General features: G+C 41.3%; 1 protein-coding gene across 1 annotated transcript in view; it reads left to right on the top strand.

The window, feature by feature from the left end:
• Nucleotides 1–406: 406 nt before the first annotated feature.
• gucy1a2 (guanylate cyclase 1, soluble, alpha 2) overlaps nt 407–25,904 on the top strand; it is a 37,144-nt gene continuing 11,646 nt past the window's right edge. The window contains 5 exon segments of the mRNA XM_036557870.1: nt 407–607; nt 7,631–7,692; nt 8,425–8,540; nt 16,864–17,525; nt 17,527–17,688. Of these exon segments, the coding sequence (XP_036413763.1) occupies nt 407–607; nt 7,631–7,692; nt 8,425–8,540; nt 16,864–17,525; nt 17,527–17,688 (1,203 nt within the window).

Raw genomic sequence — 25,904 nt, 5'->3', positions numbered from 1 at the left:
CTCTATTTCTCTCTCTTTCTTTCTCTCTCTCTTCTCTCTTTCTCTGTTCTCTCTCTTCTCTCTCTCTCCACCCCGCCGTTCTCTCTATTTCTCTCTCTCTCTCTTTCTGAGTTCTCTCTCTCTCTCTCTCTGTGGGAGGGGTCAATCTCTCCCGCTGCTGCTGCTAAAGCGGATCGCGCGCCGCTCCTTTCTCTCCGGTCCTCGTGCGTGTGGATGAAAGCCCGCGCGCACGTCCGTGATGCAGGACCGGTCAGCGCACGAGCCACCACATCGAGCGACGACAGACGACGACCGGCAGACATCAGACAGCGAGATCAAAGCAAAAGTGCCAGGCGCGCGCCTGCTGGAGCCGCCGACGCCGCCGCCGCCGCCACCGCGTGCGTGAGATGAGCGCGTGACCCGCAGCATGTCCGCGCGGAAGGTCTCGTCCGAGTCGTTCAGCTCCGCGAGCTCGGAGTGTGTGGAGAGCCCTGAGCGCGCGGACTGGCCGGACTGCCCGCTCGCGCTCTGGAACGGCCGCAGCCCCGCGCGCGCGGCACCCCGGCGCAGGAGGCGCGTGAACCTGGACTCGCTGGGGGAGAGTCTGAGGAGACTTACATCACCGGCGGTAACGAAGCAGTGCACGTATATACGTGTGTGTGTGTGTGTGTGTGTGTGTGTCTGTGTATGCATGCATATGTATGTGTGCGTGTATATCTGTGTGTGTGTGTGTGTGTGTGTATGTGTGTGTGTGTGTGTGTGTGTAATATATATAAACATATATAAATATATAAAGGCTCCGATATTGGAACACATTCTGCACTGTGGAGTTCAATACACACATCATCAGTACATACACTTAAAAAAACGGTTCTTTAAAGGTTCTTTAGTAAAGAAAATGGTTCTGTATAGAGCCATGAACTCTCAAAGAACCCATTGCATGATTAAAGGATTCTCTGCATGGTGAAATGGTTCTTCAGACTGATACAGAATGTACTGTAGATCGTTTTATATAGAACCTTTTTGAAAGGGTTTCAATATAGCACCACAGTTCTTCTATGGTTACATGTTTGACATTGAAACACCAGCAGAACCCTTTTTGGTACTATTTAGAACCCTTTTACAATGCACAGGACCCTTTGATCATGCACAGTGTTCTTTAAGTGTTCATGACTCTCTATAGAACCAGAGTATCTACAAAAGAACACTTGAAGAACCATCTTTTTTTTAGAGTCTACATTATCAATAAATATATCCATACATACATCATCAATAAACACGTCAATAAATGCATAATCAATACATGTATAATCAATAAACACATTATTAATAAATACATCATCACATAGTCTGAAATATCAGCCGCATCTACACATCTGATGTGCGTTTGATCAGTTATTGTATATCGTGATATCAATATGATTACGATATCTTCTTGAATACGATTATATCGTAATGTTGAATATGGTTCTTTAGGGAACCCTTTAAAAGTGGTTCTAAATAGCACCCAAAAGAGTTCCACTATTCTAACATGGTCAGCTTTCTGTTAGAGAGGCTGTGGTCAGGCGCTAGGTGGTTGCTATGGTATTCCAGGTGGTTACTGGAGTGTTGCTTGGCAGCTGCTATGGTACCCCAGGTGGTTGCTAGGGTTTTGCAAGGTGGTTGCTATGCTAGCCCAGGTGGTTACTGGGGGTGTTGCTAGACAGCTGCTATGATATCCCAGGTGGTTGTTAGGGTTTTGCAAGGTGGTTGCTATGGTATCCCAGGTGATTGCTGGTGGTGATGCTAGGGGGTGGCTATGGTATCCCAGGTGATTGTTAGGGTTTTGCAAGGTGGTTGCTATGGTATTTCAGGTGGTTACTGGGGTGTTGCTTGGCAGCTGCTATGGTATCTCAGGTGGTTGGTAGGGTTTTGCAAGGTGGTTGCTATGGTAGCCCAGGTGGTTACTGGGGGTGTTGCTAGTTGATTTGTGATGGTGCTATGGTATCATACATGGTTAACTCTCTATTGCATGGTGTTGCCATGGCAACAATTACTTTTTCTCAACTTTACTAAAAGGCAGAAACATAAAAGCCATGTTTTACTGTTTAATTGTGAAAAAAAAAGTTTTTTACTCTGAAAGGACAAATATTTGATGACATGACCAGGAAGTCCTGTTTGCCTCGCTTTTTCCATGGACACTTGACACTGAGAAGGTCACGACCTCAGGGCCCCCAAAGTTGACTATTTGTTCAATATGTAGGCAAAATTCCATCAAGACAGAAATCAAAATGCTATCTGGAGTCAGTTAACATTTAATTTTCATTAATAAAGCAGTTTGGATGTAATATTTTTTTTGTAAAAGGTAAAATGAATTTGTTGCCAAATGGCTGTATGTGAATATAGCAGTGATCTGAGTGTGTTCAGCCTCTCGGACTGTAGTTGACCTACACATCACCCGGCTACTCCGAGACTAAGCTTACAACTTTTGACTACAGTCAAAGGGGAAAAACATCATTTTTATCCATATTTTGTAATTTCAGACATTTTGTAACTGTGACATATTATCGGGATTATAAATTGTGTCACTGGAAATCATGGTTGTAACACAAGGATTTGTGACATCCCACTCAAATGATATGTTGGTCCACAATTTCTAGTCAATATTATGAATCAGTGACAATATTATAAATCAGTGAAATGAGAACAATTAAATGAAACTAAGTAGGAAATAAATTTGTTTTTGATCAAGAAAATGTCTTATTACAGCTGTATGTAACTTACGTCTCTTATTAAGATGTTATTACTACCATACACTCCAAATGACAATTACAGTTATATTAATTTAACTGTGTAAATACCATGTTATACCTTTCACTAAGTATAGGTTGGATTTGTTTAGTCTTGTTTTCAATAAAAGTATATTTTTTGAGAAAGATGAGATTTTATGGTACTATAGGCCGTATGGCAACAATTTACCAACCCCCCCCCCTTTAAAAGAAAAAAATATATATATATATACATATATATATATATATATATATATGTTTTTTCGTATATATCTATTATTTAAGCAATTTTAAGTAATAAAAACACATTAAAACATTTTTATCATGTTTAAGTAGTAACTCATGTAATAGAGGTTAATAGTCCAGTATTAACTGTAATTAATCATGCAATATCTGCTTTATCTAATCAATACTTCATTATGTTAATCAGGAGCTGCTGGTGGAGTTTAATGAATCTATATTGATGCTAGCGGAGAAACATAAACACAACCACACTTAGTGCTGAGATAAATAACTTCAGACTTTTCTATACAGTATTTTTATAATAGAATATTTATATTTATACAAATATGTATATTATATATTTACTATGATACTTTCATAATAGTGTATTTATACTCAGTATAATATATATATATATACTATATATATATTTACACTCACCTATAATAGTATATTTATACTCAGATAATGTTTAGGGGGTGTAAGTAAGTATTGCCCCCCCCACCCAGTTAATAAAAAAGTGTGTAATTTTTTTACTCACTATTATTTTTCAAACACGTTGCTGCTCTCCAGGCCGCTCCACTCATCAGCAGCTAATGCTAAGTCTAAATGTTTACATTACTGAAGACTTTAGAGATGTAAATGATATAGGAATATATAGAATATAGGATGCAGCAGGTTGTGAAGGATCTGACTGAAAGCGCCTCCTGTGGATGAGCTGCGTTATAAATCAGAGGGAGATTAATATTTGTGTTAATATTAGGGATGTAACAGTACAGTGTATTGTATTGTATCGTATTCTACTGCTGCGTGTCGTGTTGTATTGAAGTGAATCGGAGAGGATCAAATTGTATCAAACTGTGTCAGATCGTATTGTATTTTATCGGATTGTATCGCGGTGTGTCGTACTGTATCGTATTGTATAGCGAGTATTCTGTTGTATTAAACTGTGTCATGTCATATTGCAGCATATCGTATCGCACCATATCGTACTCTTTTGCAGTGTATCGCATTGTTTCACAACATTTCACAACATTTGCACTATCGTGGCGTATCACAGCGTATTGCATTGTATTGCAGCATATTACATTGCATCATATTGTATTGCAGTGTATCGTATCAAAACGTGTCGCATTGCATCTCAGGTTATTGTACGATATTGTATTTATCGCAGCATAGATAGATTGATAGATAATTTATTTGTCCCGAAGGAAATTAAGCAGCCAGTATGAGTAATAATAAGGGTGATACAATATAAAAAGAAGAATATATACAAAAAAACATCTACAAGCATCTATACCACTAAAATTATAGAAAAATATGCAATAATCTGACACAATATAATACACTGTGATGCAATATGATGCACTATTTGATACGATACAGCATGACATATTTTGATACAGTACAATACGCTGCCGTATAATATGATACACTATATATATATATATACATATATAATTTGATATATTTGCATAACGTATTACATAAAATTGTATCAGTGTATCGCATTTTATCAAATTGTATTGCGGTGTACTGTATTGTAGCGTAGTGTATTCATATTGTATCAAGTTGTATTGTATTTGATCACAGCCTATGGTGCTGTATCAAATTGTACTGTAGCGCATCGTATTGGATCGCTGTATAACGTAATGTATCAAATTAGATCATAGTGTATCATATGGCAGCATATTGTATTGTATCATAATATGTCGTGGTGTATCGTATCGTATGAAATTCTGTTGTAGTGCATCATATTGTATCACAGTGCAGCAGAGAAAAACACACGGCTGTAGAATATGATCCCATATTTTCCGAGTTTTCTCCCAGTGTAGGGTCTCCATAGTGGTACGTTGCGCCGTTAGACACTCCTTTAACTGATGAAGCCTTTTATCTCAGGCATGCACAGAAAGTAGCAGCACACAGTTCATTCCACTTTGTTTTTGCTGCTGTAGAAGCTCATACAGAAAGCTGACGTATGGGCGCGCTCCCCTCAAAGGGTCAGCTCTGGTGAGATTTTTAACTGACAGTTTTACGGATACAGAGCTGTGATGATAAACGCAGCCTCAGAAATGGGATGTTTCTGCGAGCCGTGGGTGTAAAATTGTGTCAGTTTCTGTTTGAGGGGCCGCATAAAGGTTTTAGGACCCTGCATGCCCCACTGGGGACCCCAGAACCGCTGCTCCCCAACAATCGTGTGCTTGACTGCAGTCTGAGGAGTAAAGCTGGCTTTAGAGTACAGACTGTATATGAGGACAGACCATCTTCTCTCTGTCTCTCTCTCTCTCTCTTTGTCTCTGTCTCTCTCTCTCTCTCTCTGTCTGTCTCTGTCTCTCTCGCTCTCTTTCTCTCTCTCTCTCCCTCTCTCTCTCTCTCTGTGTCTGCCTCTTTCTCTCTCTCTCTCTCTCTGTCTGCCTTTTTCTCTCTCTCTCTCTCTCTCTCTCTCTCTCTCTCTCTCTCTCTCTCTGTCTGCCTCTTTCTCTGTCTCTCTCTCTCTCTCTCTCTCTCTCTCTCTCTCTCTCTATCTCTGACCTCTACCATCTCTGGACGCTCTCTAACCAACTGTGAAACACACTGCAGCTGCCCCGCTGGACACACACACACACACGTTTTTATATAATTTTTATGAGTCAGCGCTGTTTCTCTCTCTCTCTCTCTCTCTCTGTCTCTCTCTCTCTGTCTCTCTGTCCGTCTGTCTATGTGCTTATCTCTAAACACACCGGCTCTGTTAGAGCCACACAGTGTGTGTGTGAGTGTGTGTGAGTGTGTGTGTGTGTGGCTGAATGTTTCTGCATTAAATCAGATCTCTGACCTTTTCATGCACTCAGTGTTTTACGTGTTCTGTTCTTTCAGAAAGTGTGTGTGCTGTAATAGAGTGGAACCTAAGCAGCGTTATAACTCACTGCAACCACACAGATCTACATAGACAAACATAGATCCACATAGATCCACACAGACCCACATACATCCACAAAGAGTCACATAGACATGCACAGACCCAAATAAACCTATATAGCCCCATATACTTCCACATAGACCTGCATAGACCCACATAGACCTGTATAGACCCACATACACAGACACAAATCCACATAGATCCATATAGACACACATACATATACATAAATCCACATAGACACACATCGACCCATATAGACACACATACATATACATAAATCCACATAGACACACATCGACCCACACAGATAAATACAGATCCACATAGACACATATATAGACCAACATAGAGCCTTATATATATATATATATACATTGATTCATGTAGACTCATATAGACACGTATAGATACATATAGATCAACACCGACTTACAAGTACCCACATAGACACATATATAGACCCACATAGACAGACACAGATGAATACAGATCCACAGACACAGATATAGACAAACATAGACCCTTATAGATACACATAGATCCACATAGACTCACATAAGTACACACATACTCACATAAACTCAAACAGACTTTCAAATACCCACATAGATGCATACAGACCCACATACACTCAGAGGAAGGGAGTGCAGTGCACACAGACGGCGCTGATGTGAGATATTGATCTTGGTATTGATTGATTGACAGTGGATCTGCTGTAGTGCGGTTATTGTCTCTCTGTGGGGAGCAATCAGATGTCGCTGGCGTGTTAATATGCTTTTAAACTGTATTGATGTCTCTCCCTTGGAGAATATACACAAACGTGTGTGTGTGTGTGTGTGTGTGTGTAGGGGAGACAGATCATAGCGGATGAACATGTATGTGAGTAATTAGTCACCAACCAGAGCCGAGGCCGTTCTCATGGAAACAGTGTGTAAATATTACAAATACACCAAATTTTCATCTGAAAATGGTCAAATAAAGAAATAAAATAAAAAGATTGAGACTTTTTATTTTATTAAAATAACTCAATTCAGACGATGAGACGATTCTGGCTGCTCAAAGGGAAGCTAGAGGGTACGTTATATGTGGTAGCTAATATGTGTTTAGGGTGATAGTGACGATTCTTTCTGACCAGTTAGTAGTCTGCAGTTTTTCCACATCGCTTTTTGGTGTCGGCTCGGCTTGCAGAGCTGATACTAAAAACAGTGGTGGGTACCAGGTTTACCTGATGGAGAACCTAAAAGGAGAGTACAGTCGAGCCGGTACCATGCAGTGGAAAAGTGGCTTTACAGAGAGAAAGCTAACCACCCATGCGAAACCTAATCAACAAGCGAAGGACACCCAGCAAGCATAAGATAACCACCAAGCATAAGATAACCCCTCAAGTGAAAGCTAACTACCAAGTGAAAGATGACCACCAAACATAAGGTGACCACCAAGTGAAAGATAACCACCAAGCGGAAGATAACCACCAAGCGAAAGATAACCACCAAGCGGAAGATAACCACCAAGTGAAAGATAACCACCAAGCGAAAGATAACCACCAAGCGAAAGACAACCACCAAGCGAAAGATAACCACCAAGTATAAGATAACCACGAAGCGAAAGATAACCACCAAGTGAAAGATAACCAACAAGCATAAGATAACCACCAAGTGAAGGACAACCACGAAGCGAAAGCATCATACATACGATGTTAATGTTTTCCACAGTGTTCTTCTTCACTTTAATGCTGTGTTGATTGGGTTTGTTGTTCTTTCAGACACAGACAATTCAGCAGGCTCTGCAGAGAACCGTGGAGTTCTACAGACACAGGAATATCAGGTACTGCACACACAAAGGCCTTTTCAACTGATACTTTTTCAACTTGAGTTCAACTCACTGAAAAACTTTTGGCTGCAAGTTCTTGCATCCTCAGATGTCACAACCAAAAACAAAGGACTTTTATTATGACATGCTTTTACAAAAGCAGGGCCAGGGTATTGCTTCATAAAGAAGAGCCCAAGGGACCTTCATGGTGCAATGCCAAGGTCACAGATTCAGTAAAAACGTGATGTTTGAGTCACGGTTAGAACGGTTCTGTTTAGCATGTCAGGTGTTCTGACCTCAGGAGAGCCATGAAAATGTGGAATTATTATAATAATGTTTATTTATTTGATAAAAAGTAAGTCTAAACTCAAGTTAAAGGTCAGAGGTTTCTACAGGTGTCTAAGTCAATCCTGTTTAATTTGAAATTAGTCTGAAAAGTCAGGTGGCGTAAACAGTCAGTCAGATGGAGCAACACAGTTTAATAACTGAAACAGGAGATTGAAGCTTTAATAACACTCACCTTATTTAAGATATCAAATACACACATCATGTCATTTTAATAAGATTTTTATAAATTGTAGCTTTTGAAAGACCTACATCTAAATAACTAAACTGCACAGCCTGTTTTGAATTCACTGTTTTTGTGATGTCACGTGAACCAACATGTTTACATATATCTACCCATTTATCAGTTTGGCCCCGCCCATTCACATGCCTCACATGTTCTCTCTGTGTGTGTGTGATCAGCAGTGAGGACGGCGCTGAGGAGAAGTGTGTGTTAGAGAAGTGTCCGTTTGTAAACTCGCAATCCGATGACCAAACTGACATCTCAGGAATACTGCAGTACACCGCCGCTATAGTGGGTACGTACACACACACACACACACACACACACACACACACACACACACTCACAAACACAAACACACACGCACACACACGCACACACGCACACACACACTCACAAACACACATACTCACACAAACACACACACACGCACACACACACTCACAAACACACACTCACACTCACAAATACACACACGCACACACTCACAAATACACACACACACACACTCACAAACACACTCACACGCACTCACACTCACACACACACACACACGCACTCACAAACACACACTCACACACACAAACACACACACGCACACTCACACGCACACTGACACACAAACACACACACGCACACACTCACACGCACTCACAAACACAAACACAAACACACACTCGTAAACACACGCACACACTCACACGCACTCACAAACACAAACACAAACACACACTCGTAAACACATGCACACACACACACTCACAAACACACTCACACATGCACACACACTCACACACGCACGCACATACACGTACACACACCCACAAACACACACACACACTCACAAACACACACTCATGCACACACACGCACATGCACACACGCACTCACAAACACACACACACACACACACTCGCAAACACACACACACACTCGCAAACACACACACCCACAAACACGCACACACATACACACACACACTCACAAACACACACTCATGCACACACACAAACACACACACACACAAACACACTCACGCACACACACACACTCACACACAAACACACACACACACACACTCACATGCACACACACACTCACAAACACACACTCATGCACACACACACACACTCACAAACACACACTCATGCACACACACACACACACACACACACACACTCACACACACACACTCACACATGTTTATTTATAATGTGGCTGAATGATTAATTGTTTTTGTATAGATACAAAATTGATGTGAGAGGGTTCCATTGTAAACAGCAGCAGCCGCAGGTTTCATGAAGTCTTATTTAACTCTGTTAACCAGCTGTGGTGTCTGCAGTCCGACACACAGCACTGACCTTGACACTCAGCACTGACCACTCACACCTGAAAAGGTGGACGTGCTGATCTTAGAAAAACAAAAGATCTGCAGCTTAAAGAAGAGAAAATAAAAGCATTTCAGTTTAAATAGCAGTGCTGGTCATTTATGGCATTAATGGATCTTTACATTCTGTTGTAAATTCAGGCTCTGTTATTGTTTTTCAGTGCTCTGCTAGCGTTCTGCAATACTTTGTTAGCATCCTGCAGTGTTATGCTAGCAAGTTATACTTACCTTCTGTATTGTGTTAGCGTTCTACAGCACTCTTGTCTGTTTTATTAGCATTGAACTGCATTCTGGAGTGCTTTATTATTGTTCTACAGCATTGTGGAGTGTCTTGTTAGCGTTGTACAGCATTGCTGAGTTTCTTGTTAGCTTTCTACAACATTCTAGAGTGTTTATTAGCTTTCAACAGCATTCTGGAGTGTTTTATTAGGATTCTACAGCATTCTAGAGTGTGTTATTAGCTTTCAGCAGCATTAAGGAGTTTTTATTAGCATTCTACAGCATTCAAGAGTGTTTTATTAGCTTTCAGCTGTATTCTGAAGTGTTGTAATAGGGTTCTACAGCATTCTAGAGTGTTGTATTAGCTTTCAGCAGCATTCAGGAGTTTTTATTAGCGTTCTACAGCATTCTGAAGTGTTTTATTAGGGTTCTACAGCATTCTAGCGTGTTTTATTAGCGTTCCGCAGCATTCTGAAGTGTTTATTAGCATTCTACAGCATTCTAGAGTGTTTTATTAGGGTTCTGCAGCATTCTAGCGTGTTTTATTAGCGTTCTACAGCATTCTAGTGTTTTATTAGGGTTCTACAGCATTCTAGAGTGTTTTATTAATTTTCAGCAGCATTCAGGAGTTTTTATTAGCTTTCAGCAGCATTCAGGAGTTTTTATTAGCATTCTGCAGCATTCAGGACTTTTTATTAGTGTTCTACAGCATTCTAGTGTTTTATTAGGGTTCTACAGCATTCTAGAGTGTTTTATTAGTTTTCAGCAGCATTCAGGAGTGTTTATTAGCATTCTACAGCATTCAAGAGTGTTTTATTAGCTTTCAGCAGCATTCAGGAGTGTTTATTAGCGTTCTACAGCATTCAAGAGTGTTTTATTAGCTTTCAGCAGCATTCTAGAGTGTTTTATTAGCTTTCAGCAGCATTCAGAAGTGTTGTAATAGGGTTATACAGCATTCTAGAGTATTGTATTAGCTTTCAGCAGCATTCAGGAGTTTTTATTAGCGTTCTACAGCATTCTGGAGTGTTTTATTAGGGTTCTACAGCATTCTAGCGTGTTTTTATTAGCTTTCTATAGCATTCTGGAGTGTTTAATTAGGGTTCTACAGCATTCTGGAGTGTTTTATTATCTTTCTACAGCATTCAAGAGTGTTTATTAGCGTTCTACAGCATTCTGGAGTGTTTTATTAGTGTTCTACAGCATTCTAGAGTGTTTTATTAGCATTTTACAGCATTCAGGAGTGTTTTATTAGCTTTCAGCAGCACTCTGGTGTTCTACTGGCGCATTTTGTCAACATTCTGCTGCGTTCTATTAATGTTCTGTTTGCGTTCTGTATGAAGCACTGTTAACTCGTCCTCCTCTCTTCTCTGTTGCTAAGAAACCAGCACAGCTTTACTAATGATGACGATCAGCTCGTGAATGGAGCAGCCTGGTCTGCTGTTAGAAGGTGCTGTGTGTTCCTCCTGAACGGTGATATGAGGTTCTAGTTTAGACCCCAGAGAGCTGAGGAATTTACCAGCCCCCGCACAGTGTATGTGTTTGTGTGTGTGTGTGTGCATGTATGTGTGCATGTATGTGTGTGAGTGTGTGTGTGTGTGTGAGTGTGTGTGTGTGTATGTGTTTTTGCAGCATTTTGGAACGTTATATTAGCGTTCTGCAGCATTCTGGAGCGTTTTATTAGCGTTCTACAGCATTCTGGAGTGTTTTATTAGCATTTTGCAGCATTTTGGAACGTTTTATTAGTGTTCAGCAGCATTCTGGAGCGTTTTATTAGCGTTCTACAGCATTCTGGAATGTTTTATTAGCGTTCTGCAAAATTTTGGAACGTTGTATTAGCGTTCTGCAGCATTCTAGAACATTTTATTAGCGTTCTGCAGCATTCTGGAGCGTTTTACTAGCATTCTGCAGCATTCTAGAGTGTTTTATCAGAGTTCTGTAGCATTCTGGAGCGTTTCACTAGCATTCTGCAGCATTCTAGAGTGTTTTATCAGAGTTCTGTAGCATTCTGGAGCATTTTATTAGCATTTTGCAGCATTCTGGAATGTTTTGTTGGCGTTCTGGAGCATTCTGGAGCGTTTTTAGCGTTCTGCAGCATTCTGGAACGTTTTCTTAGCGTTCTACAGCATTCTGGAGCATTTTACTAGCATTCTGCAGCATTCTAGAGTGTTTTATTAGTGTTCAGCAGCATTCTGGAGCGTTTTATTAGCGTTCTACAGTATTCTGGAATGTTTTATTAGTGTTCTGCAAAATTTTGGAACGTTGTATTAGCGTTCTGCAGCATTCTAGAACGTTATATTAGCGTTCTGCAGCATTCTGGAGCATTTTACTAGCATTCTTCAGCATTCTAGAGTGTTTTATCAGAGTTCTGTAGCATTCTGGAGCATTTTATTAGCGTTCTACAGCATTCTGGAACATTTTCTTAGCGTTCTACAGCATTCTGGAACATTTTATTAGCGTTCTGCAGCATTCTGGAGTGTTTAATTAGCATTTTGCAGCATTCTCGAATGTTTTATTAGTGTTCTGCAAAATTTTGGAACGTTGTATTAGCGTTCTGCAGCATTCTGGAACGTTTTATTAGCGTTTTACAGCATTCTGGAGCGTTTTTACTAGCATTCTGCAGCATTCTAGAGTGTTTTATCAGAGTTCTGTAGCATTCTGGAGCATTTTATTAGCGTTCTACAGCATTCTGGAACGTTTTCTTAGCGTTCTACAGCATTCTGGAATGTTTTATTAGCGTTCTGCAGCATTCTGGAGCATTTAATTAGCATTTTGCAGCATTCTGGAATGTTTTATTAGCGTTCTGCAAAATGTTGGAACGTTGTATTAGCGTTCTGCAGCATTCTGGAACATTTTATTAGCGTTCTGCAGCATTCTGGAGCGTTTCATTAGCATTCTGCAGCATTCTAGAGTGTTTTATCAGAGTTCTGCAGCATTCTGGAGCATTTTATTAGCGTTCTACAGCATTCTGGAACGTTTTCTTAGCGTTCTACAGCATTCTGGAATGTTTTATTAGCGTTCTGCAAAATTTTGGAACGTTGTATTAGCGTTCTGCAGCATTCTGGAACGTTTTATTAGCATTCTGCAGCATTCTGGAGCGTTTTACTAGCATTCTGCAGCATTCTAGAGTGTTTTATCAGAGTTCTGTAGCATTCTGGAGCATTTTATTAGCGTTCTACAGCATTCTGGAATGTTTTTTAGCGTTCTACAGCATTCTGGAACGTTTTATTAGCGTTCTGCAGCATTCTGGAGCATTTAATTGACATTTTGCAGTATTCTGGAATGTTTTATTAGCGTTCTGGAGCATTCTGGAGCGTTTTTAGCATTCTGCAGCATTCTGGAACGTTTTATTAGCGTTCTACAGCATTCTGGAGCGTTTTACTAGCATTCTGCAGCATTCTAGAGTGTTTTATCAGAGTTCTGCAGCATTCTGGAGCATTTTATTAGCGTTCTACAGCATTCTGGAACGTTATATTAGTGTTCTACTGCATTCGGGAACAATTTGTTACTGTTCTGCAGCATTGCTTTCTGTTTGGCGTGGTTAGGGCTGACAACAGCCTTTAATAAAGCACAACAACCTGTGAATAAGTTGTTTGTCGGCTTTAATAGCAGTAAACGCTTCAGTATTGTTCCTGAGGTGGTTAACCTTTAGTAGATCACTGTATCGCTACACTTCCACTGAAATCTTCACTTCTGGATTTTTAAAAATAATTTTTATGCATCAAATCATCCAGCAATTCTGTGATACTGTACACTGTTAGAAAGCTTGAAATCTCAGGATTCGATATCCACAAACAGTTTTTATTTACTTACTTATTCACAGCAGTTACGATCGTCTCATTTACAACATCAGCACCGAAAGATCAAACACCAGCAAATCTGTGTCCTCACCCTCAGAGCCTCGCCGCCTCCACAGAGAACACCATCATCCATCATCAACATGCGGTCTGATAACACAGCAAGAGTCAGAGATCAGTTTAGAGATCTATGAGTCAGGAGGAAAGAAACTCCTCCGTTCTAGACTCTGTTCCTCTGAGTCAGTAAGTCATACCAATTATCCTGATAAACTGAGAGCGTTTCCTTTTAATTGAGACCGAGATCACGACTGTAGCGCAAAGTCTGTGAGAACAGCGCCCCCTTTACTTTGGGTGCGCTGATTCAGGCAGAAATGGGGCCGCAGATAACAGGCCAACACTTTTTTAAGGTTGGTTGCGTGTTTACTTTGACTCAGTGTTGAAAACTGTTGAAAAATGAGTTACAGGGGCTGAACGGCTCCCCAGCCATGTGTGTTTCCCTCTTTGTGCCATTTCCCTGAACGTATATTTGTAATTTATTTTGTTGAGTTGAACTCTGGTTGGTCAGAGTATGTCAGCTCCTCTCCTGTCAGAGGAAGCAGAGATCCTTATCTTTATGTTCATTCCTTCAGAAAATGGAGGCGGTTTTCTGCTCAGAGAGAAACACTGGGGGCAGGGGTCAGAGGTCACGGTGATTTCAGTAGAGTCAGTCCGGGAAATAAACACTAACTCGACTCATTCTAATTCTCTGACACGTCTGTAATCAGATTTTCAAATAACTCCCTGAATATCTCCTGTTACAACACACTGAAATGGAATCAGCTCAAACCTGAGTGTGTGAGTGTGTGTGTGTGTGTGTGTGAGAGAGAGTGTGTGTGTGTGTGTGTGTGTGTGTGTTCAGTGGCAGGTCAGCCAGTAAAACCTAATCTGTTAGTGTAAAACACACTGTGACGTTCTCCGCTCTGCACCCACAGCTGTGTCTGAGGGAGAGTAAACACGTCAGTATATGTGCATGTTGGTATTATAGCTGAAGTGAATCTTCAGCTCAGCTCGTTTTCTACAGCATCAGTGCTTTTCTGTGATTTTCAGTGTTTAAATGATTGACAGTCCCACAGTCAGGAATTCAGCCTGAAATAAAGCAGAAATCCATCTGACAGAATACAAAAGAATAATCATTTAGCCCAGTTTGGCTCTGAACAGGCAGTTTTATTCTTTATGGGAATATTGAGCTTCTGTGATAGTCATGGTGGTCCAAACAGCTGTGCATTTGTACAGTGCAGTTGGACTACTGACATTGTACTGATGCACTGACATCGAACTGACATCGTCCTAACATTGTACTGACATTTTACTGATGAACTGACATCGTACTGACAGTCGTCCTAACATTGTACTGACATTGTACTGATGTACTGACATCGTACCGACATCGTCCTAACATTGTACTGACATTGTACTGATGTACTGACATTGTCATTACATTTTACTAACATTGTACTGATGCACTGACATCGAACTGACATTGTCCTAACATTGTACTGACATTGTACTGATGTACTGACATCGTACTGACATCATCCTAACATTGTACTGACATTGTACTGATGTACTGACATCGAACTGACATCATCCTAACATTGTACTGACATTGGGCTCCCGAGTGGCGCAACCGTCTAAGCGTTGGCCCTGTCATCAGGAGATCGCGAGTTTGATCCCTGGTGATGCTACAGCCGTCCGTAGCCGGGAGTCCGAGAGAGCACAATTGGCCTCACTCTCTCTGGGTGGGTGGGATGGCTGCCCTTCTCCCCCCATCACTCACTCAGCGCGATGCTAGTCAGCGCAGGCGTCTGTTAGCTGACGTAACAGATCTGGCGGTTGGCGCTTTCCTCCGAGTGCGTTCAGCTGTCCAGTGACGTTGCAGTGAGCGGCAGCTCGAAAAGAAAGCGGTGGCTGGCTTCACAGGTCTCGGAGGAAGCCTGTGTTAGCTTTCACCCTCCTAGCGTTGATAGCATCGTGTGATTGGGGGAGTCCTAACCAGCGGGGTGGAGTTGGCTACGACTAAATTGAGGGAGAAAATCGGGGTAAAAATAAAAAAAAACAAAAAAAAACATTGTACTGACATTGTACTGATGAACTGACATTGTCATGACATTTTACTGACATTGTACTGATGTTCTACCGATGTATGTACATTTCCATACATTGTCCTATCATTGTACTGACATACTGATGTACTGATATCGTACTGGCATTGTCCTGTCATTATACTGGCATTGTCCTAACATTGCACTGACATACTGATGTACTGACATTGTCCTGATATTGTCTTAACATTGTACTGGTGTACTGACATTGTCCTAACATAGCACTGACATACTCATATTGTACTGACATCATTCTAACATTGTGCTGACATTGTACTGATATACTGACATTGTCCTCACATTATCCTATCATTGTACTGACATTGTACTGATATACTGACATTGTCCTCACATTGTCCTATCATTGTACTGACATACTGATTTACTGACATTGTACTGATATTGTCCTATCATTATACTGGCATTGTCCTAACATTACACTGACTTACTGATGTACTGACATTGTATTGACATTGTACTGACATTGCCTTAACATTGTACTGATGTACTGATGTACTGACGTTGTCCCAACATTGTCCTAACGTTGTACTGACATTGTCCTAACATTGTACTGGCATACTGATGTGCTGACATTATACTGACATTGTCCTAACATTGCACTGACATACTTATGTACTGATGTTGTACTGACATCATTCTAACATTGTGCTGACATTGTACTGATATATTGACATTGTCCTCACATTATCCTATCATTATACTGATATACTGATGTACTGACATTGTCCTGACATTGTCCTATCATTGTACTGATGTTGTGCTGATGTACTGACATTGTACTGACATTGCCCTAACATTGTATTGATGTACTGATGTACTGACATTGTCCTGACATTGTCCTAACATTGTACTGACATTGTACTGGTGTACTGACATTGTCCTAACATTGTACTGACATACTGATATACTGATGTTGTACTGATATTGCCCTGATATTGTCCTAACATTGTCCTACCATTGTCCTGACTTTGTCCCAACATATTTCTGACATTATCACCACATTGTTTGGACGTAACCCTAACATACTAATATTGTTCTATTGTTCTTTATCTGTAGGTGTTGGGTTTCCTACCCTGCGTGAGCGTTTTGGGGAGGAATTTTTCGGCTTGTGTCTGGAGGAGAACGAGAGGGTTCTGCGTTCTCTGGGCGGGAACCTGCAGGATTTCTTCAATGGCTTTGACGCCCTTTTGGAGCACGCCCGGACCTCGTACGGCTGCAGGGCGTCCTCGGAGTCGCCCTCCTTTCTGTGCAAAGACACCCACGGAGAGACAGATGATGATGACAAGACAGAAAAGGAGAAAGGAAAGACTCTTCTTCTGCACTGCTTCAACCCTGACCCCACGGTGGGCGTGGCCATGCCGGGCCTGATCCGGGCAGCCGCTCGCCGGATTTACCAATCAGAAGTCCAGGTGGAGGAAACCGACCCCACCTGGCTCCATGTGGCCAACGAGGATGGAGAACTGTCTGCAGACTCCACCCCTTCGTCGTCTCCATCCCCGCCCACTTCTACACCCCCGGCCTGCCTGTCCTTCCGCATAAGAGAGGTCAGGACATCTTTGTCATCTTCGTCGTCCTCCTCTTCCTCGCGACAGCTGTCGCGCTCACCTTTGGACCTGCGGATCAGCCTCAGCACGTTCTGCAGGGCGTGTCCATTCCACCTGGTCATTGGCCCCAGCATGGAGGTGCTGCAAGTGGGGGAGGGGCTAAGGCAGGTGGGGGAGGGGACTTAGGAAGCCACACCGGACACTGAGTTTCAGCGACAGCTTCCAGCTTGTCTCTCCCAGGATTCCTTGCTCTTTCCAGAACATTCTGCTACGCCTGGCCACGCCGTTCACCATCCGCACGCGGCCCGACTCGTCCGCGTTGGACAGCAAGGAAAAGGTAGGGTTACCTTTAGTGTTATAGCTTTAACAGAACCTGAGCATCTTCAGGGCTGTGATTTGGCCGCAATAGATCTTCCCAGCCGTGAATTAACGCAGATATATAGTTCTATTGCTTTAATATACATTCATGCTAATGTCTCACCTTTCTGTGAAATTTGTCCTTTTGAATGCTGAATATTCCGTTCACATGGATCATGTAGATTTTGAAAGTTTTTAATTTTGGAAAAGGGTGTCTAGAATTGCACATTTATGGGCCAATCAAAACTAAGAGCGGTGAAGTTGCTTCCATTTTCATGTATTTTTTTTTCAATAGCTTTCAAATGGTGAGCAAAACGATGGGCAACCAAAACAGCTTCCATTTAGTTTTCATCTGAAGTTGATGTAGAACACGTTGATTTCTGTGGACTGTAACTGCTATGAGAGCTAAACGACCGTCTACATATTACATTGCAAGCGGTAATAATCAGGGACCAAGCACAAAAGGGCCATTATGGTGCCAGCAGAACACAAATGATGGGAACTTTTTAGAACGGCCTTGATTTATAGACCTAAAAAAGAGTACAGTATTTGGACACGACTTGTGTTTTAGTCTCAAAGTGCACCAGAATTAATGTTAACATCTCTTAAATGTTCTCCTGGTAGCGATGCCTACAGACGCCCCCTACAGGAAATGGTTTCTTAACTTTTTACTGATCACAGGTTTTCATGTTTGAATATAAGTTTAGCAAAGAAAAGTAATGAAAGGCATAACATTGTGTCAAATATAAATCTTTGATCTTGACTGTTTCCTGCACCAAAACAAGCAGTTACATCAGTCTGACCAGCTGTTGATACAGTTATGGTAAAACATGCTGTTACCAGAATGCTTTTCACCCAGATTATGTGGGCGGGACTAAAGCTGCTTTTACATTATTTTGGTAGACAGTTGATGGCAAACTGGATATTCCATTGTTTTCAGTGGAGCAATGGCCAATAAATTCTGCCACCATCGGCAGCAGTGGACCGCAGCGGTCAGCAGAGAGTTTAGTCAAAATTTTCCCAACGTTTGCTGTCAACTATGGAATAAAGCAGATGTTGCAGACACTGAATGTGTCATTATTGAGTGCAGGATCATCCGGCATTATAAAACAAATCAAGAGTACAAATCATCCTCCTGCCTTTATTCTACCTTAAATAAACAACCTGATCACATCTTTTTTAAAAGTGTGAAAAAATTTACATCTGAAGTTTCTAAAAACCACATGTGATTATTTACATGTCCAAATTCCTGTGGTTTTCCCGTGGGAAAGGGATTCCCTCTCTAACACCCGAAATGAGGTTTGAATTCCACTTTAACTCAGCAGGTAAACGCAGGACAAAATCGAGCGATAAGCTAAGAGAAACCTGACCGAGGAATCTGAACCTAACTGGAACACACTTTTCATAAAACATGCTTTTCCACATGTGATAACAGGCCTTTTACATGTGATAACACACTTTTCCACATGTGATAACAAGCCCTTTGCGTGTGATAACATGCTTTCCCATGTGTGATAACAGGCCTTTGCATGTGATAGCATGCTTTTCCACATGTGATAACAGGCCTTTTTACATGTGATAGCATGCTTTTCCACGCGTGATAACAGGCCTTTTACATGTGATAACACGCTTTACCACATGTGATAACAGGCCCTTCGCGTGTGATAACATGCTTTCCCATATGTGATAACAGGCCTTTTGCATGTGATAACATGCTTTTCCACATGTGATAACAGGCCTTTTACATGTGATAACACACTTTTCCATATGTGATAACAGACCTTTTACATGTGATAACACGCTTTTCCACATGTGATAACAGGCCTATTGGATGCAATAACATGCTTTTCCACATGTGATAACAGGCCTTTTGCATGAGATAACATGCTTTCCCATATGTGATAACAGGCTTTTTACATGTGATAACATGCTTTTCCACATGATGTCTTTTTGCATGTGATGACATACTTTTCATTTGTGATAACACGCTTTTCCACATGTGATGATATACTTTTCACGTGATAACATGCTTTTCCACATGTGATCATATGCTTTTCATTTGTGATAACATGCCTTTCTACATGCGATAACAGGCCTTTTGCATGTGATAACATACCTTACATTTGTGATAACTTGCTTTCCACATGTGATAACAGGCCTTTTACATGTGATAACATGCTTTTCCACATGAGTCTTTTTGCATGTGATGACACTTTTCATTTGTGATAACATGCTTTTCTACATGTGATAAATTGCTTTTCCACGTGATAACTTGCTTTTCCACATGTGATGCCATACTCTTCATTTATGATAACATGCTTTTCCACATGTGATCATATGCTTTTCATTTGTGAGAACTTGCTTTTTCACATGTGATAACAGGCCTTTTGTATGTGAAAAATTCTGATATGATAACCACTCTGCATTTGCTTTCGCATGTGATATCCATTCATGGCAAAAATTTGTGAAAGGCGAGCGATGGGCTAAGAGAAACCCGAGCGAGGACTCTGAACCCGACCGGAACCTGACGAGTATTTGATAAATGATTGTCGGACAGATATTTAAAGCTGTTTTTATTCCTTTTCCCACACGGGCTCTAAAACGGCAGCACGCTGAACTCGGGTTCCCACGAGGAGAAAAAGATTTTTATTGCTCAGAGCCAAACATACTCTTACAGAATAAGAGGTCAAGGCTGCGGTCAGGGTTGAGGAGATAATGGACATCAGCGTTTGGGTCGAGGCCATCAGGTTTTAAAGGTTAGCTTTATATTTAGCTTTAGGATTAGAAAACACAGAACTGTAGATCTTCAGGAGAACACTGCATGTTCTCCGAGCTCTGGTGTCAGCCTGCTGTCCTGACCGCACACGCTGGCACGGATGATCGCCGTTGACAAATGGGACAAATCCGCAGGATTAGTTTGTTAATCTGAGCAGATTATTCTGAAATGCTTGGAGAGAGACGGAGCTTATGTTCCGATATGTTTCTGCCTGCGGAGGAGCTTCAACACAGCACACACACACGGAGGGTTAATCTGCCGCAGTGTGGAACATCTGGACCTCCCGCCAGCCCACGAGGGAACATCAGAGAAAACATGAACTGTTGAGTTTGCAGTACAAATACACGCTTTCCACTGAAGTGCAGTGTTATCTAGAACACAGTCTGGATCTCCCATTAGCTTATATAGAACACAGCTTATATTTACAATTTTATTAAATGTATTTAGAGCCATCCTGAATTTAAAGTCAGCTAGCATGTGTTTACTATCACCTTATCTAGAACCACTCTGAATTGAGTTAGCCTGCAATTATATTTAGTTTACGTAGAACCACTCTGCATTTGCTTTCAGTTTTTTAGATCTAGCCTGCATTTACTGTCAGTTTATGTCGAACTATGCTGCAGCTACATTTTATCTAGACCTAACCTCTGTTTACTTTTACTATCAGCTTATCTAGAACACAGCTTGGATTCCTGATTAGATTATGTAGAGTCAACTACAACTAATTACCAATCAATTTATGAAGAACACAGTCCCATAGTTTGTATTGAGCTGGGCTACATTAACCATCTCTTTATCTAGAACACAGACAGGCTCTCCTGTTAGTTTGTATTGAACTAGCCTGAGTTTATCATCACTTTATCTAGAACACATCCTGGATCTCCCATTAGTTTGTACTGAGACAGCCTGCATATTAACTATTGCTTTATCTAGAACACAACCTGGGTTTCCCATTAGTGTGGATTGAGCTAGCCTGCAACAGCCATCACTTTATCTAGAACACAGGCTGGATTCCTCATTATTTTGTAAAGAGTTAGCCTGTGTATTAACCATCACTTTGTTTAGAACGCAGCCTGGATTCCCCATTAGTTTGTACTGAGGTAGGAGCCATTTACCATTACATTATCTAGAACACAATCTAGATTTCCCATTAGTGTGGATTGAGCTATCCTGCATTAATCATCACATTATCTAGAACACAGCCTGAATTCCCCATTATTTTGTATTGAGTTAGGAGGCATTTACAATCTTTTTATCTAGAACACAGCTTGGATTTCGGGTTAGGTTATCTTCAGCTAGCCTGCAGTTCCAGTCAGGCTGTCTAGAACCGTGCTGAATGGCGGAGAGGCTTCTTGAGGATGAATGGTTGCTCAGAAGCAGAGATGTTTCCTTGATAGCAGTGCTGCAGCTGTCTTGATTACTCAGATCAGCACACATTCAGAGCAGAACAGTAGACCGTGGCTTTGTTGCCATAGAGACATGCCTGGTATCGTAGCAATTAAACCTTAATGTTCTATGGCAGGCATTTTTGGGGTACCAGCTCAGATTGCTACGGTCCACTGGGACGTGTGTGTGTTCTGCTCATTCTAATTCGGCTGTGTCTGATATGTTCTCCAGACATGACCCCAAAGCAGCGGTCATTAGTGTCGTGATGCTGTCACTCACATGGCTGACTGCTGTTTGAGTTGGGTGGAACCAATCACATTCGCCTGTCTGCTGTTCCACTGTGAGACATCTGGGAGGGGTGTTAGGAACTGCTCATAGAACAGGAATTTTTCTAGAAGTCTAGAACTCTGCAGAAGTAGAGCAGTAAGATCTGTGTTTCATGGTGTAGGTTTTGAGGTTCTTGGCTCTATTGGTGTTGAGTTCAGTATTGGTGATGTGTGGTTGGTGTTGAGGTCAGTATTGATGTTTTTGGTGATGTGTGTTTGGTGTTGAGGTTAGTATTGATGCTGTGGGTGATGTATGGTTGGTGTTAAGGTCAGTATTGTAGTTGATGTTGAGGTCAGTATTTATGCTGCTAGTGATGTGTGGTTGGTGTTGAGGTCAGCATTGATGCTGTTGATGGTGTGATTGGTGTTGAGGTTGGTATTGATGCTTTTGGTGATGTGTGGTTGGTGTTGAGGTCAGTATTGATGCTATTGGTTATGTGTGGTTTGGTGTTGAGGTCAGTATTATTGCTGTTGGTGATGTGGTGTTGGTTGAAGCGAGTATTGATGCTGTTGGTGATGTGTGGTTGGTGTTAAGGTTAGTATTGATGCTGTTGGTGATGTGTGGTTGGTGTTAAGGTTAGTATTGATGCTGTTGGTGATGTGTGGTTGGTGTTGAGGTTAGTATTGATGTTGGTGATGTGTGGTTGGTGTTGAGGTCAGTATTGTTGCTGTTGGTGATTTTTTTGATTGATGTGGGTGATATGTGGTTGGTGTTGAGGTTAGTATTGATGCTGTTGGTGATGTGTGGTTGGTGTTGAGGTTAGTATTGATGTTGGTGATGTGTGGTTGGTGTTGAGGTCGGTATTGATGCTGTTGGTGATTTTTTTGATTGATGTGGGTGATGTGTGGTTGGTGTTGAGGTTAGTATTGATGCTGTTGGTGATGTGTGGTTGGTGTTGAGGTTAGTATTGATGCTGTGGGTGATGTGTGGTTGGTGTTGAGGTTAGTATTGATGCTGTTGGTGATGTGTGGTTGGTGTTAAGGTCAGTGTTCATGATGTGGGTGATGTGTGGTTGGTGTTGAGGTCAGTGTTTATGATGTTGGTGATGTGCAGTTGGTGTTGAGGTCAGTGTTAAAAGTGTTAGCATTGTTGCCATTATTGTTAGCATCATTAGCTTTACTGAGGGTGTTTTTTCAGTGTTTTTGGTGTTATTGTTGTTTTCACTGTTAGAGTTGCCAGCGGTGATGTTGCTGACTGTATTCTATTTGGTGTCTAAAATTATAGATAGGCTTATATAAGACTCTCAGCTCTCTCTCTCTCTCTCTCTCTCTCTCTCTCTCTCTCTCTCTCTCTCTCTCTCCCGTAACCTTGGCGATTATGACTCAGGGATCTATGACGTGTGGCTTGCAGGTAAAGTCTGACTTGTCGGAAAAAACGATGACAGCAGAAAGAAATCATCACTTTGTTTTTCTGCGCTCTGTGGCTAATGGGTGTGTGTGTGTGTGTGTGTGTGTGTGTGTGTGTAAGAACTGTACAGAACAGTGGAAAGTATAAGAGAGGTTATGTACACAGTCTGTGTAATTTGCTGGAGTGGCAGTAATACTGAGATATTAATCCTTTTTGAATATAAAGTGGTTTGTTTTGTCCATCTTGTAATTTAATTAAATCTAAGACTAATATCTATATACATCTATATCTATACATTTATATAGCATACTCTGTACAACAAATCATTGTACTTAACATAGAGAGTGTGACCACAATATTTCTCGTACTGTGACAAAGTGTATAGTGTATTCATCAGCCAGCATTATGAGTATTATATATAGCATTACAAGTGGCATTAATGGTAGCATTATAGTTGGTGTTATAGTTCGCCCAGGAGGAGATACAGATGTAATTATATACAGTATGCTATTATAGACAGTATTATAGACAGCATTATAGATGGTATTATAGAAAGTATTATAGATGGCTTTATAAATGGCATTATATATGGTATTATAAATGGCGTTATACATGGTGTTATAGATGGCATTATAGATAGTGTTATAGATGGCATTCTAAATAGTATTATAGATGGCGTTATAGATGGTATTATAGATGGCGTTATAGATGGTATTATAGATGGTATTATAGATATAGGTATTATCTTTCTGTTCTCTCTCTCTCTCTCTCTGTCTCTCTCTCTCTCTTTATCTGTACGCTCTCTCTTTCTCTGTACTCTCTCTCTCTCTCTCTCCCTGTTCCCTCTCTCTGATCTCTCTCTCTCTCTCTCCCTCTCTCTGTCTCTCTCTGTTCTCCCTCTCTCTCTCTCTCTCTCTGTTCTCTTTCTCTCACTCTCTGTTCTCTCTCTCTCTCTTTTTCTCCCTCTCTCTCTCTCTCTGTTTTCTCTCTCTCTCTCTTTCTCTCTCCCCCTCTCTCTCTCTCTTTCTCTGTACTGTCCTTCTCTCTCTCTCTCTCTCTCTTTCTCTGTACTCTTTCTCTCTCTCTCTCTCTCTCTCTCTCTTTCTCTGTATACTCTCTCTCTCTCTCTGTGTACTCTCTTTCTCTCTCTCTCTTTTTCTCTCTCTCTCTCTCTCTCTCTCCTCCTCTCTCTCTCTCTTTCTCTGTACTGTCCTTCTCTCTCTCTCTCTCTTTCTCTGTACTCTCTTTCTCTCTCTCTCTCTCTCTCTTTCTCTGTATACTCTCTCTCTCTCTGTACTCTCTTTCTCTCTCTCTCTTTCTCTCTCTCTCTCTCTACTCTCTCTCTCTCTCTCTCTCTCTCTCTCTCTCTCTCTCTCTGTCGTTCTGCCGTGTGTGATGTGTAAATGTCATGCGGAGCTGTTTGTTCTGCTGTTTGTGTTCGTTGTGATGGAAAACGCAGAGACAAAGCAGTGAGCTGACGCAGAGCGAGGAGAGAAGAACATCAGCGCCAGTAAACACAGCACTAAATAAAGAAATAAATAAAGAGGTGAGGAATCGGGGCAATAACCCAGGTGTCAGGTCCTGCCCGAGGTCAGAGGTCAGGGATGTTATTGGCTGGTAATTTCATTAATAGAGCATGTCAGGAGCAGAGCTGGAGGCAGAACTCTCCACCAGACACAGAGATAAAGTGATAGTTCAGCCAAGCAGCAGATTCCCCCAGATTTAACCCCCTCACCTGAACGTAGTCGAGGACCCGGGAGGCTAATTTAGCTAAATAATAAAGCTAATGAGCACAAACAAACAGACATCATACAGTGTCAGACACCATATCATTTGGAGGCATGACTTGTGAATTTGTGAATTTGGAGGCACGATTTGTGAATTTGTGAATTTGGAGGCGCGATTTGTGAATTTGGAGGCACGATTTGTGAATTTGGAGGCATGACTTGTGAATTTGTGAATTTGGAGGCACGATTTGTGAATTTGGAGGCACAACTTGTGAATTTGGAGGCAAGATTTGTGAATTTGAAGGCATGATTTGTGAATTTGGAGGCACAACTTGTGGATTTGGAGGCACGACTTGTGTATTTGTGAATTTGGAGGCATGACTTGTGAATTTGGAGGCACGATTTGTGAATTTGTGAATTTGGAGGCACGATTTGTGAATTTGTGAATTTGGAGGCACGATTTGTGAATTTCGAGGCACGACTTGTGAATTTGGAGGCACAGTTTGTGAGTTTGTGAATTTGGAAGCACGATTTGTGAATTTGGAGGCACGACTTGTGAATTTGGAGGCACAACTTGTAATTTGTGAATTTGGAGGCATGACTTGTGAATTTGTGAATTTGGAGGCACGACTT

The sequence above is a fragment of the Colossoma macropomum genome, unplaced genomic scaffold, assembly GCF_904425465.1.
Source record: "Colossoma macropomum unplaced genomic scaffold, Colossoma_macropomum, whole genome shotgun sequence".
In the NCBI taxonomy this organism is placed as follows: Eukaryota; Metazoa; Chordata; class Actinopteri; order Characiformes; family Serrasalmidae; genus Colossoma; species Colossoma macropomum.
The sequence above is the reverse complement of the archived record's forward strand: the minus strand, read 5'-3'. Positions and strand labels throughout refer to the sequence as shown.